Consider the following 16110-nt stretch of genomic DNA (forward strand, 5'->3'; position numbering starts at 1 on the left):
AATTATCGTACGGAGCTAAACATGCTTGTTCACAGATTGAGATCAAAACATCAACTGGTGGCGCTGTGGGCGCACCAAAACAACATGCGCAGAAGTGGGAATTCTCGACAATCAGGTTTCCAGGGTAGTTTCACCACTCGTCTTTCATCTACTAATTCATACGAATCATAAAATTCTTGCATAATTTCGCTATCACGGAATGACATATTTCTCTCTTGCGAAATATTTATACCAATAGTTTCTAAATCCCAAAAACCTTTTACCTCTTCATCAAATTGATGTGATAAATTGTTTGTGGTAACGTTATGCACTGAAGAGGCGTTAATACATTTAGTTATATAGTGCAAGAACGACGCCCACTTAAAATCCAACCGAATTTAGAAGGCATTAAAACAAATGACTCGGATAATCTTGTCGGACTTACAGAGTATACCACGTTCCAGTAGAAATCAGCGCCGATTAAAATTCCCTTAGTTAAATTTTGGAAATTATCGTAAGAATCAGCCAATTCATAGTTTTTCTTCATGGCAAGATCATGAATGTCTTTTGGTACACTAGGGTGTGATGCGTACGTGTTAAAACTTTCAAATGCTGTAATATTACAAGGCTAGAGAGAATAGAAGGGCTAGTTCACTCCGCTCTTAGAGCTGAAGCTACGATTTCCCTCCTCATGACGTCACTGTGTCCACAGATCTCGGAGATCGCATATTATGATAACTTAGCATCTTTCTCTTTGTAAAAATAAGTTGGACTTTTTCCGGTTATTAGCCTTCAAACTTTACGCAATTAACACATTATTTCCGTTCATAAACATAGTTCAAAAAAACTGTCTTGGCCATTATATTAAAAAAAAATACCATTTTAAACTTATAAAAATGTTTTGCTAGTTGGTGAAAATGACACGATAAATACTTTATTTTAAAAAGTTCAGTTTTAACTTTAACTATTAAGAAAAATGAAGGCATATATCGACACTTTTTTTTATCTACATATTCTTTTATAACGATAAGTTAAGTTAAATTTAGAATCCCTGATTTTAAAATATGTCGTTAACGGCAATTTGTTCTTACTTAATCATTGGGAAACATCGACCTTAAACGCTAATTACTGAAACAAAATAATAATTTAGGTTCATAATGACATTAGAAATTTTACAATTGTTTATAGACATTTAAATTTACGATGATATAATTTATAGATATTTAAATTGAAGAGAATATAATTTTCAAAAAAAATCATAAATATTTAGAATAACTACATTAAAAAATATGTTATGAAATTAGGAGAATTTCAACTATATACTATATATTTTATTTACACTTTTTATTTACATTTTAATTTTCTTTGACTTTATCCATTTTTTAATTCTTTTCACCTGCCTTTCTTTATGAAGTAACGAGGCGGTTTCTATTTAGATAATGAATTTTTATAAAAGTTCTTTACGACAGAATAAACGTATTGCTGTTTTATATTAACTGTGTCATTTCGGAATCCATTCTTTACATAGTTGTTCATTTACTTTAGGGAACACGCGAAAAATTATACTTTTTCCTTTTGTTTTTGTATCAGAATTTTTTCAAGTTGCAATCGCGCAAACTGGCATTTCGATAATAGTTTTAAATTCTTGGAAATTCACTGCAAAAACTGAGGAAAGTCATTATAGAAAATAACAAATGTCTTAGAATATCTCGCAAAAAGAAATGATCCAATATTAGTTAGAGCTAGTAAGGCCAAACGCTCCGTTCTTGAAGTAAAAGTGCGAGCTTTGCGCCAAAGTGACGTCACTAGAGTGACGTCGGAGCATCAGCGCGGCGAGAGATACTTCAAAGGAGTGAACCAGCCCTTCTATTCTCTTTAGCCCTGGTAATATTAACTAAAGAACTGTTCCAAATATTAGATAGCTGCATTTTTACCTGACGCCTGGATTGTAGTTGAATCGATTGCGATTCAAAAGCTCTAATTTCTATTGAACTTGAATTAATAACTTCTAATCCTAGAAAATCTATTAAACTTGACTGAACAAAGCTTGTCTGACTCCCACAGTCTAAAATACACCGTGACATTTTAGTAATACCTGTATAACCAGTTATGCGAATGCAAGCAGTTTGTAAATGAGTAAAGTTTGTATTAATATTTCCGATATGATTAGTTGATGTTACCACTGGTTCAGTACTTAGTCTGCGAATTGAAACATGATGTTTCTTTTTACATTTAACACAACAAGTTCTGTCCTTACGTGGACAATTTATAGAATTATGTCCTCTATTTATACATAAAAAGCAACGATTAGTAGTTTTCAGCTTTTGAATTCTTAAATTGGAATCAATTATTGTTTTGCAATCTTGAGGCCAGTGTCCAGAACAATCACAAAATGCACAATAAGGAGATTGTTTTTAAAGATAAATATATATATTGAAGAACAAATATAGGAAGAATATACAATATATTTATTCTAAGATAACGTAACGTACAGTATTCCAAACAAAGGTATTCCTTTTACATAAACAAAAATAAACATTATTCAAAATTCAGTTATTCTACAGTTTGCTTATGCGTACCGCAACATATACTATTCTATAAAGAAGAAGAATATTCTATAACTGTGACAGTTCCGTACTTTCCAAATCGCATTTATTTATTGGAATGAAGTAAGCAATGTTGACTTCACTTCAATTTGTAATGAATTGAAGACAACAAAAATATTTATTTTACCATTATACTACAAGCATCTAACAGTACGCGATCCCGAAATCAGTAGTTATCAGTTGCATGTTTGTTGATAATGGAAGTTAAAAATTATTGAGAACTTTTTCTTCAAATGTTTGCCGTGTTCTGTTTCTGAAAGATTTACCAATGTTCTGGAGAGATTTTTCAAGTTTTTCTGCCTTTTCCATAGATGAATTTTGCTTCTTATTTGTTGCTAAGAAAATGGTGTCCAAATCTGCCAATGATTATGATAGAACAAAATGTAAACTTAATAAATAAATGCCTGATATTTTCAAGCTCCGTACTCAAGCTTTCGATCACGAATTATAAAACTAAAAATAATTTACATTAATTTTTAGGACAGATTTTGAGAAAAAGTCAATTTTTCAATCAACTTATGTAATTACTTGATTAAAAACTTCATTCGCTTCAAACCTATACATTATAATAATGAATAAAATTAAAACTTTTTAAGATTTTAAAGCAATTTTAACAATTAACGTTTCGCTACATCTTTTAATCGAAAGGTGTTTGACAAGTTTTATAGCAATAAAAACTTAAATAAGAATTTTGAAAAAATAAAATAAAAATAGTAGTTGAAGTTACGATGGGAGGCGAAAAATTTGTTTTAGTTTAAACTATATCTCACTGAAATAGGGAACTAAATCTGAGGAACCATATCAGTGTTAATCTGATAAGAGATTCTGGAATTTTCTAATGGGATACCTGCAAGTGACTTAGTGTGGATATCGCGATCCTGATTGGTTAATTAAACCCTGCATTTTTTACGTTAGCAACTGCTCTCTCCATTTTATTTCGAGTAAGCCAAGCCCGTCAAGTATCAATTCTCTTAAGCCACACATTCTATATTCTTTCACAAAGATTTCAATTCTTTCACTATATATTTACACAGAGACTTAACACCTCAATGCTTTACACAAAGACAGGCACGTAACCATGTGGAACAGAAACAAACAAGTTATGCATCGAAGTTTCCAGGTACACAAAACAAAAATATATCACTGTTACAATAAAATACACAAAAAAATAATATATAGCTTAAATAAAAAAAGTAGACTCTCGTGAATTTCGAGCTCTTGTTTTTCACGTATTTCCAAATAAATCATTTATATAAGTTTAATTAATTATTAATAGGATGATTATTTTACGTATTTTTAAACTGATTAATTTCGTGTTAAGAATTAACTCATCTTTATTCACGAATATGGTCTAATTAATGTAGTAAGTTCTAACTAATTTAGGTTTTCTTTAAATTTAATAATTTTATGAGAATGAAATAAATAATTTCTAAAGAATGAAAATTTCTTGAATTATGCTCATCAACTCCCTTATATGTGTATATCGATTAAATTCAGTTCTAATTATGCTGATAAGTTTATTTTACATGAATTGTCTATTTCACAAATAAGGTCCAACTAATATGGGGATATTTTACTTATTTATAAAATTTAAAAAAAAATCCGAATTTTATGAGCGTTTTAAAAGGAGGAGCTACTTAAAAATAATCAATTGGGTACTTGCACTTGGTACAAGAAGAAGACCTCCCATACCCACAAATGTGACATGTGACGTCAGCGCTAGCTACTCTTTATCAGCCAAATGGGGTATTAAAGTTGAGCTAAGTTTCTCTACTTAAATTGACGATCGTGTTTAGAAACATTTTTTTTTTTTTCATTTGGGTACTTGCACTTTTGCTTGCCTAAATCGTGTGAAATGAGGAAATCAAATATTATTGAATAAAAACTGTTTCTTTTTCATTAAAATTAGAGAATTGCATCATATTTGAATTTTATTACTATTATTTTTCTAAAAATGAATCAGAAAGTGTATTTGAAATAAATAAAAATTGTTATTCTTTACGCACAAAGCATTTCTTACAAACTATTTTCTTCGACAGCGAAACAAAAGTAAAAATTCTTATCTCTCATTTGATTTGTTAAGGGCATGTCAGCATAAGGCGCGCCATTTTTATTGGCCCAATCAATGCTCTATTAACTTCATATAGTTGTTTCGTTTTCAAAACCAATTGTTCCACTAATTTATTGAAATAAGTCGCCAAGACCAGGATTTCAATAAGACTACGAAACTATAAACTCTTTTCAATAATTCTATAATATATATAGTACAAGATAGAGCGAATTAATTTTCTCTTTGACGTGAACATTTTATATTGTTCTGAAAGTCAAATATGCATTATTAAATAAAAAAGATCTAACAGAAATGCAACGAAGAATTACATTTTAAATTTTATTTTCACAGGTGTATATCATATTTAGATAAATATTGATTGTAAATAATGAGACAAAAGAAATATGCCAATAAGCTAAATTAAGTACCATTTTCAAATTAAACTTATTTACCACCACTCATAAAAACATACCATCATCATCAATATATAGTCATCAACGCATCCTAGAACGGATTGCTAAGCTCACAGCCGTTTGTCGTTTTTTGTTCATTTCCACATGGTTTTTCAAATTACAATGTCTTTAGGATATAATTGCAATACACAATTTTTGAATTTCAATTATCACTTTTTGAACAGCTGGATTAACTCTCCCTTTAAACCCACATCAATTTCCGATTATTTTATTGATATGTTTAATTGCGACATACAACAAACATTGTTATAAAGACACTCCGACTTCTCATTTGATTCATGTTAAAGATTTATTCAAAAATCACATCCGATTCCACAGTAGTTTTACGCTTAAAATTTTTTTTTTTTTGGCTACATCCACTTTTTTTGCATTATTTTAAAATTTCGATTTGAACTTACTCTATTTGCGCCAATTCTATAGTAAATCCTCGTCATTTAGATTTTTTGTCAACCCCTTTCCTCATGGCATTTCGAATTCCAATATTTTTAATACATTGTTTTATTATGACAACACGGATTTTGCTAAGCTTTGAAAACTGCGTGTTTTAGGACCCAGGATTTCCACATTTCAGTTTTCCTTTTTACAGAAAGAGAGTCCCCTATTTATTATATGAATACTCCTCCTCCCTCAGGGTGCGTGGCCGAATTTTTCAACAAAATAGTAAGCACCTTTTAAGCACTTCAAAATCATAATGGGTTAAACTTGAATTTAAAAAAGTTATGGGATGAATTGTTCAGATTGAAATAAAAATTATTTATAAATGTATGCTCAATAAAAACAATTACAGGATTAATATGATCATAATGAACTGTAGATAATTAAACGAACTAAAAAAAAATTTAAGAATTTCATATTATAATTAGTAAATGGCTCCTGTTGAATTTTTATTAAAATTTGTAATTGGTTTAGTATTTCTGTAAGGAAAAAAACTTCATTCACTTTTGAATGTAATGAAAATACAATGAGTATTGAAACTAAACATTTTTGTCAGTTGTCAATAGTTAGATGGATCCCACATTTATCTTATTTAACAAATGTATTTATCTTATCTAAAATGTGTTATATTTATCATATTTAACAAAGTTAGTGATTGAATTCTTAAATTCAAATTAAAAAAATAAATTACATCATTTTGAATTGACAAATCTGTAAGAGATTTCTTACTGTATTTGATAAATGTTAAAATAGTGAAAAACCCCAATACAAACTTTTTTTAATTCTTTTTTCTTTCATAAATTTTCATAATGAATCCGGTAAAATAAGACTTCCTATAAAAAGCTTTAAATATTTTGTGTAATTAGTGGACGGTCCCTCAGTCATTTCAACTTTGATAAAAAGAAATCTCATTTATCAAAAGAGAAAAATTTTGAAGTGATGACTGTTCTGCGGGTGCAAATATCCTTCCCAACGAATCCAGCACAGTGCATGCGGATCCGCAAGTAATGCATCCATTAGGATTGGCGCTTTCCTAAGATGTGTACGACGGTATGCAGGAACAGATAGTGGTTCAGTGAGTTGTGAAAATGTTAAACAGAACATAGTGAAAAACATGCTTTATACGTAATTTATGGAGACAATTAAAGAGACAAAGAAAAATCTCTTTTTGGAAAATTAGTTTTTTTTTTTTTTACGAACACCCGATATAAAAAGCACCTTTAAGTATTTTCTGAAAATGCAAAGCATCCGGTAAAAAAAAAGTTTCAGAATAAGAAGAGTTTTGGACAATTAAGGCTTTTAATTAGAACCGATCAAACTTCTTCATCAAGTAAAAGCAACGATGCAATTAAGGAAAAAAAAATTTTTTTTTAAAAAATGGTATGAAAAAGATTTTTGTTCATATTTATTCAAAGTTAGTTATAATTTTGCTTACGTGTATCTGCTGACATTCTGTTATGTATTTTTTTTCTCTCTTTCTGTGTTAGAGAGAATTAAATGTCCCAAAGGCGGCGTGCATCATAACATATTTTTCTTGTTACCTCTACGATTTTTTACATATTTGATGGGTTATGACGCTTATTTCGTTATCTTAGTAATAACTTCTTGACATGCTCTATTCCATGGAGGAAAAATAAGTCTCACTAAACGTGAAAATTGACATTTAAGTGAAAAACGAAAATTGCTTGCTGTTCTGGAGCAACAAAACTGATGTTGGCCCACAAATTTACTTTTTGCTCAATATTAGAATTTTGGAGCCAAAAAAATAGGCATTTTGGAGCAGATCTTTTAACCCTGCAAATTGAAAAAATTATGTACATCCCGAAAAAATATTTACGATGCAAAAGAAGGATGAATAAATATATATTTTTAAATATATGGAAATTTTCGTTCTCTTTTTTTCTCAGTATTTAATATGCAGCATTAAAAAATTATCATATGCACAGTATTAAAAAAATAATAATAAAACCACTAAAAATACATGTATATATTTCTTACTCATTAAATGCTGCGATACGTTAGTAATACCATTGTTAAATTTCAAGCTTTAGGTTAAATTGAATGATAAAAAAGTAATTTATTCCTTATTTCGAACCGTTCGTGCAAAAACATGTATGCCATTACTATTTTATATTTATGCAGTCCATTTCTCTTTTTTATTTCTCTTTATCATTCTATTAATTAAAAATATTTTTAATTGAAAAAATATATTACCTTGTGAATATCTCATTGATATTAAAATTTGTATTGATTCGATAAATAAAAAAAAAACGTTTATTAAAGAACAATTGATATTATTACTACAAATTGTGTAGGGGAGAGTGGGGTCAATTGTAACAGGGTACGATTGTAACAGAGCAAAAATTTCGAGTGTCCGGTTCTAGATTTGGTTCCTAGGTGGCGCACAAGGTGTATTTAATAAATCTACATGTACACCCCTGCTGGCAACCATTTTTATGTACTTTTGAAAGAGTTACCTCACAAAAGATATCTTGACGCTGCGTAAGTACTTTTTTTGGTATTAGAATATTATATTGTAACAAAGTAATTTTGTTTAAACAAATAAAAATTATTAACCGAATATGTAAGTGGACACCTTAATTAACATTTCAAAAAAAAAAAAAAAGATTAGTTATGTCAATTAACTAGCATTGTTTTTAACAAATGAAGCTGAAATGGCGTCTTGGGGACAATTGTAACAATAAGTAAAGGGGCGATTGTAACAGCTGAAAATAAATTCATAATTTCAATTGCAATTGTTTAACCCTTTAGGTCCCATTTCTTATGTTTACAAACCATTACTTAACTCTTTAAGAACCACAAATAGTTTCATATATCATTTATATTATGTTGCATGTGCATTATTTTATTTGTCACCTTTCACAGCACAAATTAAAACTTTTAACCCCTTAGGTCTCTGCTCATTATTATTTTTACTCCTAAAATATCACTACTATTTTAATTAATGAAAAAATATATCACAACTAAGATAATCTGTATGATTAACTATGTTTTAGTTGAATTTATGAACTGTTACAATTGACCCCGTAAGTGGGGACAATTGTAACAAGTGCACGACTGTCAAAAATTGTTAATAACTAATATAACAACATTTAAAATAAGGTATTTATTTTTTTTTCTACTAGAGAAGAGTCTACTTTACTCGTCTGTCAATTAATACTAATAATATATTGGATTTTTTGTTAGTTAAAAATAGTTAAGTAAAAAATGTTACAATTGACCCCACTCTCCCCTACTGTTAAAAAAGAACATTAAATGAAAATAATTCTTAATGACGATATTTCTTTATATACTAACAGTCAAGGAGGTAAACTATCTTTTACAAACAGGCACTATTAAAAAATAATTTAGATATTAAATGTTTATTTACTTGTCAAGTGAATTAATATTTAAGATTTTTAGTTCTATTTTTTTTTTATCAAGTTCACATATTTATGAGCAAAAGTGAATATATTTGCATGCATTTTTTGTCAAACTATTAATAAGTTTTTGTGAAGTACTTTTCAATGGTTTATTAATTGCCTTCAATTTGGAGGTCTAACTTGTCATTTTACTTTTTGTTCTAAATAAACCAAAAAAAAATAAAACTAGTTAAAACCAAAATAAGCATAGTTTAAGCAAAAATAAATAAACCTAGTTTAAACCTGTTCCCCCCCCCCTTCTAAACCTGAAAATAAGACAACCGAAAAGTTAATAAAATGTACATAATCTTAGAAATCAATCCGCAATTCTTTTTTTTTTTCTTCCCTAGCCAAGTGTGAGATCTTGGCTAATATGATCAAGAGTTAATCTAACACAATTTTAAATATCAGTTATAGTTTAACCTTTTTATGACTGGAGTTAAGCGCTGTACCAAAAGGTTAAAAACAATTAACGTTTTACTAATACCCGTAATTAGTTCACTAAGAAAAAATTCGAAGAAAGTACAACATTCATGCTATTTTTTACAGTATCTTTTTTTGAATATGAATTAACTCGCATTCAAGATGGCCATATTCAATCTACATACCAAGTGTTTAAAAAATGAGTGAATTATCTATCTAATTGATGCAGCTGTCCCCATGAGAATAATCTTTCTCGACAGGTACGGTGATGAAAACCTGGTGAAAAATAAATGCCAGAGGCTTAGTTTTAATGTATGTTCAAGGGGATTATCAGTTAGCTTCTTCTAGTATTTTATTTATTCTAAACGCTTAAATTACAAAAAATTAAATGAAAACTTTTAATATCTACATCCTATTTACCATACAATAGTTCATTACTCTAGTAATGTTCAATTTCAGAGGGGCGTTTTGTCCCCCCCAAACCTATGTCACTGGCCACAGGGAAATAAAGTTGTGGAACCCTAAATCTACTTTCTTTTGATGGAATCTCTACAGTTACATTATGGTAATTGTAAACGTTATAACCTATAAGAGGCTCGTTTCAAACATTTAATTAGAGATATGAAGATTTTTTAATTGCTTTATTATCAATATATATTTTATATCTAACTGTTAATTTTCAGTCCTTAAGCTATATCTTGTTTAGTTGTGAATTTGTTTTTGGGGCAAAAAAAGGAACTGGAAAAAAAAAAAAAGACAAATTATGGTTCGCTTCAAAATGAAAGCTTAAAGCTGCGTTGAAAATGATTATTACAAAAACATATTAGTTTTTTTTTGAAAAGCTTAATGAGATATATTAGCTTCAATATTTTATATGTGATAATTCTTTTCATAATTTGATCAATACATTATTAAAAATATTATATATTTTTTATAAAAAAACATGCATTTTTATTTCTTTGGCATTTTACTTGGATAATTTCATAGGCAACCAAAATATTAAATAAATAATGCATTATAATTGAATCGATATAAAATATGGTTTCAATACTCATCACTAGCTATAAAAAGCACCAACTCAAGCAGCCCTAGGGTTCTGCGGATCACCATTCGGGAACCACTGTTCTAAATTGGGAAAAGCCATATAAGATCATTGTTGGGAATAGATTGATCGTTATATAAGGTCAAGCTGGTGGAAGTTTATGTCTGACTAAAGAAGATAATTCTCCATCTCTGCCAGATAAGTTTTAACTGTCAATCTTGATCCATAGTTCCCCTTTCACATATGTATTGTATTGTTTTAATTGTTACATCACAAATGTTATGTTAATACCCATGTAGACAGTTTTTTAAATTAAAATTTGAGTCGATAATTCGTAACTCTTTTTCAGAAAGAGAAATCAAACATTAATACAGTTAATAATTGCAATATAGTTCAAATAATAGTATTAATTTTTGAGCTGTTGGATGTAACGTTTTTAAATACATAAAAACTAAACAGAAAAATTTTAAATAACTAATTTTTTAATATTTTATTTCAAAAAGTGTAAAACTTAATTTTATTAATACCACTAAATTATTAACACATACTAAACATAGACGCTACTAAAAACATATTGAATTCTCAATTACAAATAGTTAACTTTTATAATAAAATGTTAAGTATGAAGACTCAAACCAATTCATAAATATATAAAAAAAAAATTCATTAACTAATAGTTTTTTTTAAGAAAGAAAAAAACAATGAAAGCATGATAAACTTTAAGTTACTATAATACATTTAATATCTTTAAATTTCAGTTACTTTGAAAATACTTATTGTTAAACAATTGTATGGGTCATTTTTCTGTCCAGTTTCTTCCAGTCAAAATGTCAACTCTGCTTAAAAATAGTAAGAGTTTTCCACAAAAATATCCACGTAAACATTTAAGTTTATATGAAATACAGATTCTCATTGCTAAAAATTGTAAAACTTTTTGTTACAATCAAACTAGAAGAATTTAAAAATAGAATTCATTTTTATAAAAAAACTGTTAATGTCAGCCAACCCTGCTTTTTTGTATATATAAAACATACAACAAAACACCTATGCAATTAGAGTTAAAATAAAAGTGTCAAACCAAATTTTTGGATTTCTAGGTATTTCAAACAATTACATAACATTAGCTAGAGTTGGTATAATTTTGCATGGAACTTTTCTAAGTTGTTTACTCAAATAGCATATTCAATTTATGAAAAATATATCGGCGGTAATTAAATCTACAAGATATAATTTATTTCTACATGATGATCACCTAAAATGTTTCAATGCATTTTAGAGATACGAAAGTTTTGAAAAGTCAAAAGTATGGAAAATCTGAGATCCCAGAGTTTTGCAGTAAAGATATCCTGCACATGTATTGGCGTTGTTTTTCTTCAGAATCAGCTTTTTAGTCATAAACCATACTACTCCTTTGAACTTCAATTTTAAAAAAAATTCCTGTGCTGCTTATAAGGGTGAGGGGTAACATTACACTAATACTCACTTTTGCTGGATTTCTTTTTATTATTTATAAATATATTATTAAAGTTTAAAAGGAAATAAAAATGAATACATTTATTTTATTTCTATTTTGTAATAAATTTCATTTGGCATTACATTATAAATTAATGATTATTATTAAGGTATTATATTTATAAACTATTTAATAACTTAATCTTTTTAAATAACTAAATTATTTAAATAGTGAAAAAGTGACTAGAACTTAAACCAACTGTAACGTTTTCACTGGTTTGTTCTGAGCACCATTTAGTTGCAGTAAATATTGGTAACTTCATACATTTTCAAATTTTTTTTTTTAGTCTGTAGCACTATCTGTTGACAAACTTTGATATTAATTTTTAAATATATAGTAATTGTATTTCATGAGCCTTACTTTCTTTTACACTATTTTATTGAATGTTAAAATTAATGCAATATAGAATTTTGTTAGAATAAAAAAAAAACTTAATTTTAAATTAATACTTTTAATCAAAAAATTATTCTAAGATGGTTCATACATTTTTCATTTCTATTTATCCGGTTGCTAATTTTAATAAGTTTGATGCAGTGAAACACAAATAAAAATTAAACAAAAGCTTGAACATGTACAAGACATTTATTGAACATATACACAACTACAATCAATAAGCAAAAGCACATTTTACAATTTAAAGTGCTTCTGTGCTAGACTATTTTTTTACAGATATATTTTTAAGTAACTCAGTTTTGTTCATAATTCTAATTTGATATGATCTAACTAATAAGGCAAATTGTTCAAAAGGAATACTGCTAATTGTTTTTCTTTATTTGTTAGCATTAGTTGGAACTTTTTTTTTTTTTTTTAAACTTTTAACACAGCAATGTTAGACAGCACCAGGATTAAAGAACAAAGAATTGTGCATTAACACTCAACAAGACAAAGCACTTTTCATTATCTACAATCTATTAAATTGGTCCAGAGATTAATAGCATAATTAGGTAGCACATGTAATAGGAGGCATTGCAGTTAATTCAACATGTCAAGCTAATTAAATTTGCATACCGGTAGCAACAAATAACATGTTATTAATACGGAGATTTAACAATAGCAAATATGAGAGTGTAGTAAAATATCACATAAACTTGTAAGATTTAGTAAATCGTAAACTTTAAAATCAGTAAAAGTTGCACAATTTATCTGCACTGCAGATATATGCATTAGCATCAGCTGTATAATTATATAAAAACATGTCTGCAGTTGTGCTTTAAAAAGAAGCTAATTTTTGTGCAATAGACTACGAAAAGAGATTTTTTTGATCTCTTTCGTTCAATTCTGCCTGTTCGATACCCTATGCATGTAAATAACACACTGAATAAATGTTTCTCAAAGAAATAAAAATGATCAAAAATAAAATAGAAAAATAAGTTTTGCAAGTAAAATTATCCCCCTGCAAAAGAAAAAGTTCAACGCTTTAATCAAAGAATCAATGGATTCCACAGGAGCTTAAGTTAGAGCGGTTTTGGCAACTCATCCAGAGAAATTTTCCTTGCATTCATTTTCAGAGATGGAATGGGCTTTTTGGCGAACTTCCTCGCAGTGCCTCTCCTGAAAAAAAGACAAATTGATGAAATCAAAGCTGTAACATCATATCGTACAAGGAAAAATAAATGAGAATTAAATTCCAGAAATATTAAACATTTAATTTGCACACCTCAATTCTCTTGCAGTTTCAAGAATTTATATCAGATATACATGTTTTCTTATTCAATAACAAAGGAAATTGTTTGCTATTTAATTTAAAAAATGTATACAATTTTTTTAACTTTGCCTCTTTATACGAAAAGAACAAATCCACAAATGCGTTAAGTGATCCAAGAATTTTTTATTAAAGAAAAAAAAGCTATAGCTCATTCTTAAACAGGAACACAAAACATTTTATCAAAAACTATAATTTAAATATATTTCACATAAAATAACGAAATTTTTTTTTACTTAAGTTCTTTGTTCTTAAGTACCACGATCATTCAATGCAACTAAGGACATATCTATAGTAGACATTATAAAATTAGTTGCTACTTTTAACTTAATAAAGGACTTTTTCTTTTTATGGAAAAAATTTACAATTGTGTATGAGAGTATTTAATGTATTGAATATTGCCAACTAAGATATTGAAGAGAAATGAAATTTGACAGAAAATGAAATAATTAAAAATAACTTTGACTGAAAAACAATGAATGATTAAATTTTATTTTTAAAAACAAGAACTTTAAATATTAAATGCATGTGTGTAACCATAAAGCTATTGCATCAATATTAATACTTGAAAACTGATATGAGATTATAAAGAACATTCATAAGAAAATGTAATAAAACCATTAAAAATAAAAAGTATTTAAAAAGCATTATTATGTTTTCTTTAAAAAACAGATACAAAGGCATTAAATAAATTAGCAATTTAAAAATGTTAATATGAATGGAATGTTAAAAACGTAAAAGCTGTTCCCATGGCATGATTAAAATTAAAATGCATAACAAATATAAGTAATGCTGATAAATATTTTCACATTATCTTGTATTTTTATAAATTTTTAAATCGTGTGAATAAAAAAATTATGTGCACATTTTAACTGCCATTAACTTTCAAAACAAACAAATAACTTAATAAATTTTCCAACTGTCGAAATTATGTAGATAATAATCTTCAAAAGTCAAAATAATCAAGAACCAAAATGAAAATGAGAAAGTTTTTTTTATTATTATAAGTAAAATAAAAGACTAAATTCAAAATTGTTATGAGATACATTACTTTAAATATTATAGCATTTAACAAATGATTAAATTCTGACTCTTGAATTATAATAAACATTTATTAGATTGTAATATTTCTAAAAATTACTTAATGTATGCAAGGATAAATTTGAAATTTATGTATAGGAATTTTAGATATTTTTTTAAAATTTATCTTTTTTAATTGTTTATTTACATCAACAGTATCATACATTATGTATCAATAACCACTGTCACTGGGTGAACTCACCATCTCACTACTCTTAAAATCAGTAAATATTTTCAAAAAATAGTTAAAAGTTTCAATCTAATACAATTACAATAAGAAAATTTAAAAGGATTTGTATAAGACTATTGCTATTATTTTAAGTTTGATGGCCAGGCAAAATACAAATTTGCATAAAGGTATATTTTATAGCATTAGCACAACACAACAATATTTTAGACATTTTATCACATTATAAGTAATAATAATTGAAGTTCAAAAATATAAAAACTTCTTTAATAGTACTAATGAATTACGAAATATTGAAAGTTTCTTCACATAAACTTCAAAATAATCCTTGCATAATGATTTGATTACAATAACATTTAATTATGTTTAAATTAAAACTAGGTATGTAAAATTTAGAAATCACTTTTGTATCCCTATCTAAAAGAAATTTTCTCCTTTTGCTTTTATCTTTATAAACCTTTTTAAAAAATTTAATAAAAATCAACTACATAAGAGTCATACATGCTGTTTCTTAAAAAGAGGATTAGAATTAGTATTACTAAATATTCTGTTGAACACCCTTTTGTTAAAACTATATAAATTATTTTTAAACCTTTTATAGCCTGAGTAAGAAAAAAATGAGATTCAATGGTAGTACGATTGCGATTCTAGCAAAATATAAAGCAATTAAGAATCTCTTCAAAATGTTAAATTTGCATACAATGAAATTTATTTGAAGGACTTAGTGAGATAATGACAAGCGACAAAAAGAAATTTTATTATAATGATTTAAAACAAAAAATAAATAATTAATTTTTTTAATGATAAATATTAATAATTTCCTTTAGTGGATTTTAAAGTTCTAAAAATATATAGATTGAAATTTTGCTAATATTTTTTCACTTGCTATGTTATAACACAGTTGTTAGAAATCACATATATGAGCTTACCATATGTGATTCGCTTATTTTTACTGAAAAGGCATATGACCTACACTTACAAGAGAAATTTTCTTACATTTAAATTTCTGTAATAAATGCTAAAATAAAAAGAAACAAAAACCACAAAATTTTTTTTTTTGCTTTTAGAAATTTCAAATATGAAATAAGTTAAATTTAGGGAAAGAAAAATTTGAACTTTTTTCTGTCCAGGAATTTCAGTTTTGTAAAATTAATTAAATCAAAATAAATAAATAAATAAATTTTCTGCAAAGTGACAT

At 27.2% G+C, this 16110-nt stretch overlaps 1 protein-coding gene across 5 annotated transcripts in view; it reads right to left on the reverse strand.

Annotated features, from left to right (window-relative positions):
* Positions 1 to 12506: 12506 nt before the first annotated feature.
* Positions 12507 to 16110, reverse strand: part of LOC107441107 (uncharacterized) — a 41668-nt gene continuing 38064 nt past the window's right edge. For all 5 annotated transcript variants that reach the window (XM_043047507.3, XM_087153460.1, XM_043047503.3 and 2 more), the window contains one exon: positions 12507 to 13494. In XM_043047507.3, the coding sequence (XP_042903441.2) occupies positions 13417 to 13494 (78 nt within the window). In that variant the 3' untranslated portion in view covers positions 12507 to 13416. The remainder of the gene's footprint in view (positions 13495 to 16110) is intronic.

This window comes from Parasteatoda tepidariorum, chromosome 10 (assembly GCF_982258835.1).
Source record: "Parasteatoda tepidariorum strain Cologne lab strain chromosome 10, Ptep-v5.0, whole genome shotgun sequence".
In the NCBI taxonomy this organism is placed as follows: Eukaryota; Metazoa; Arthropoda; class Arachnida; order Araneae; family Theridiidae; genus Parasteatoda; species Parasteatoda tepidariorum.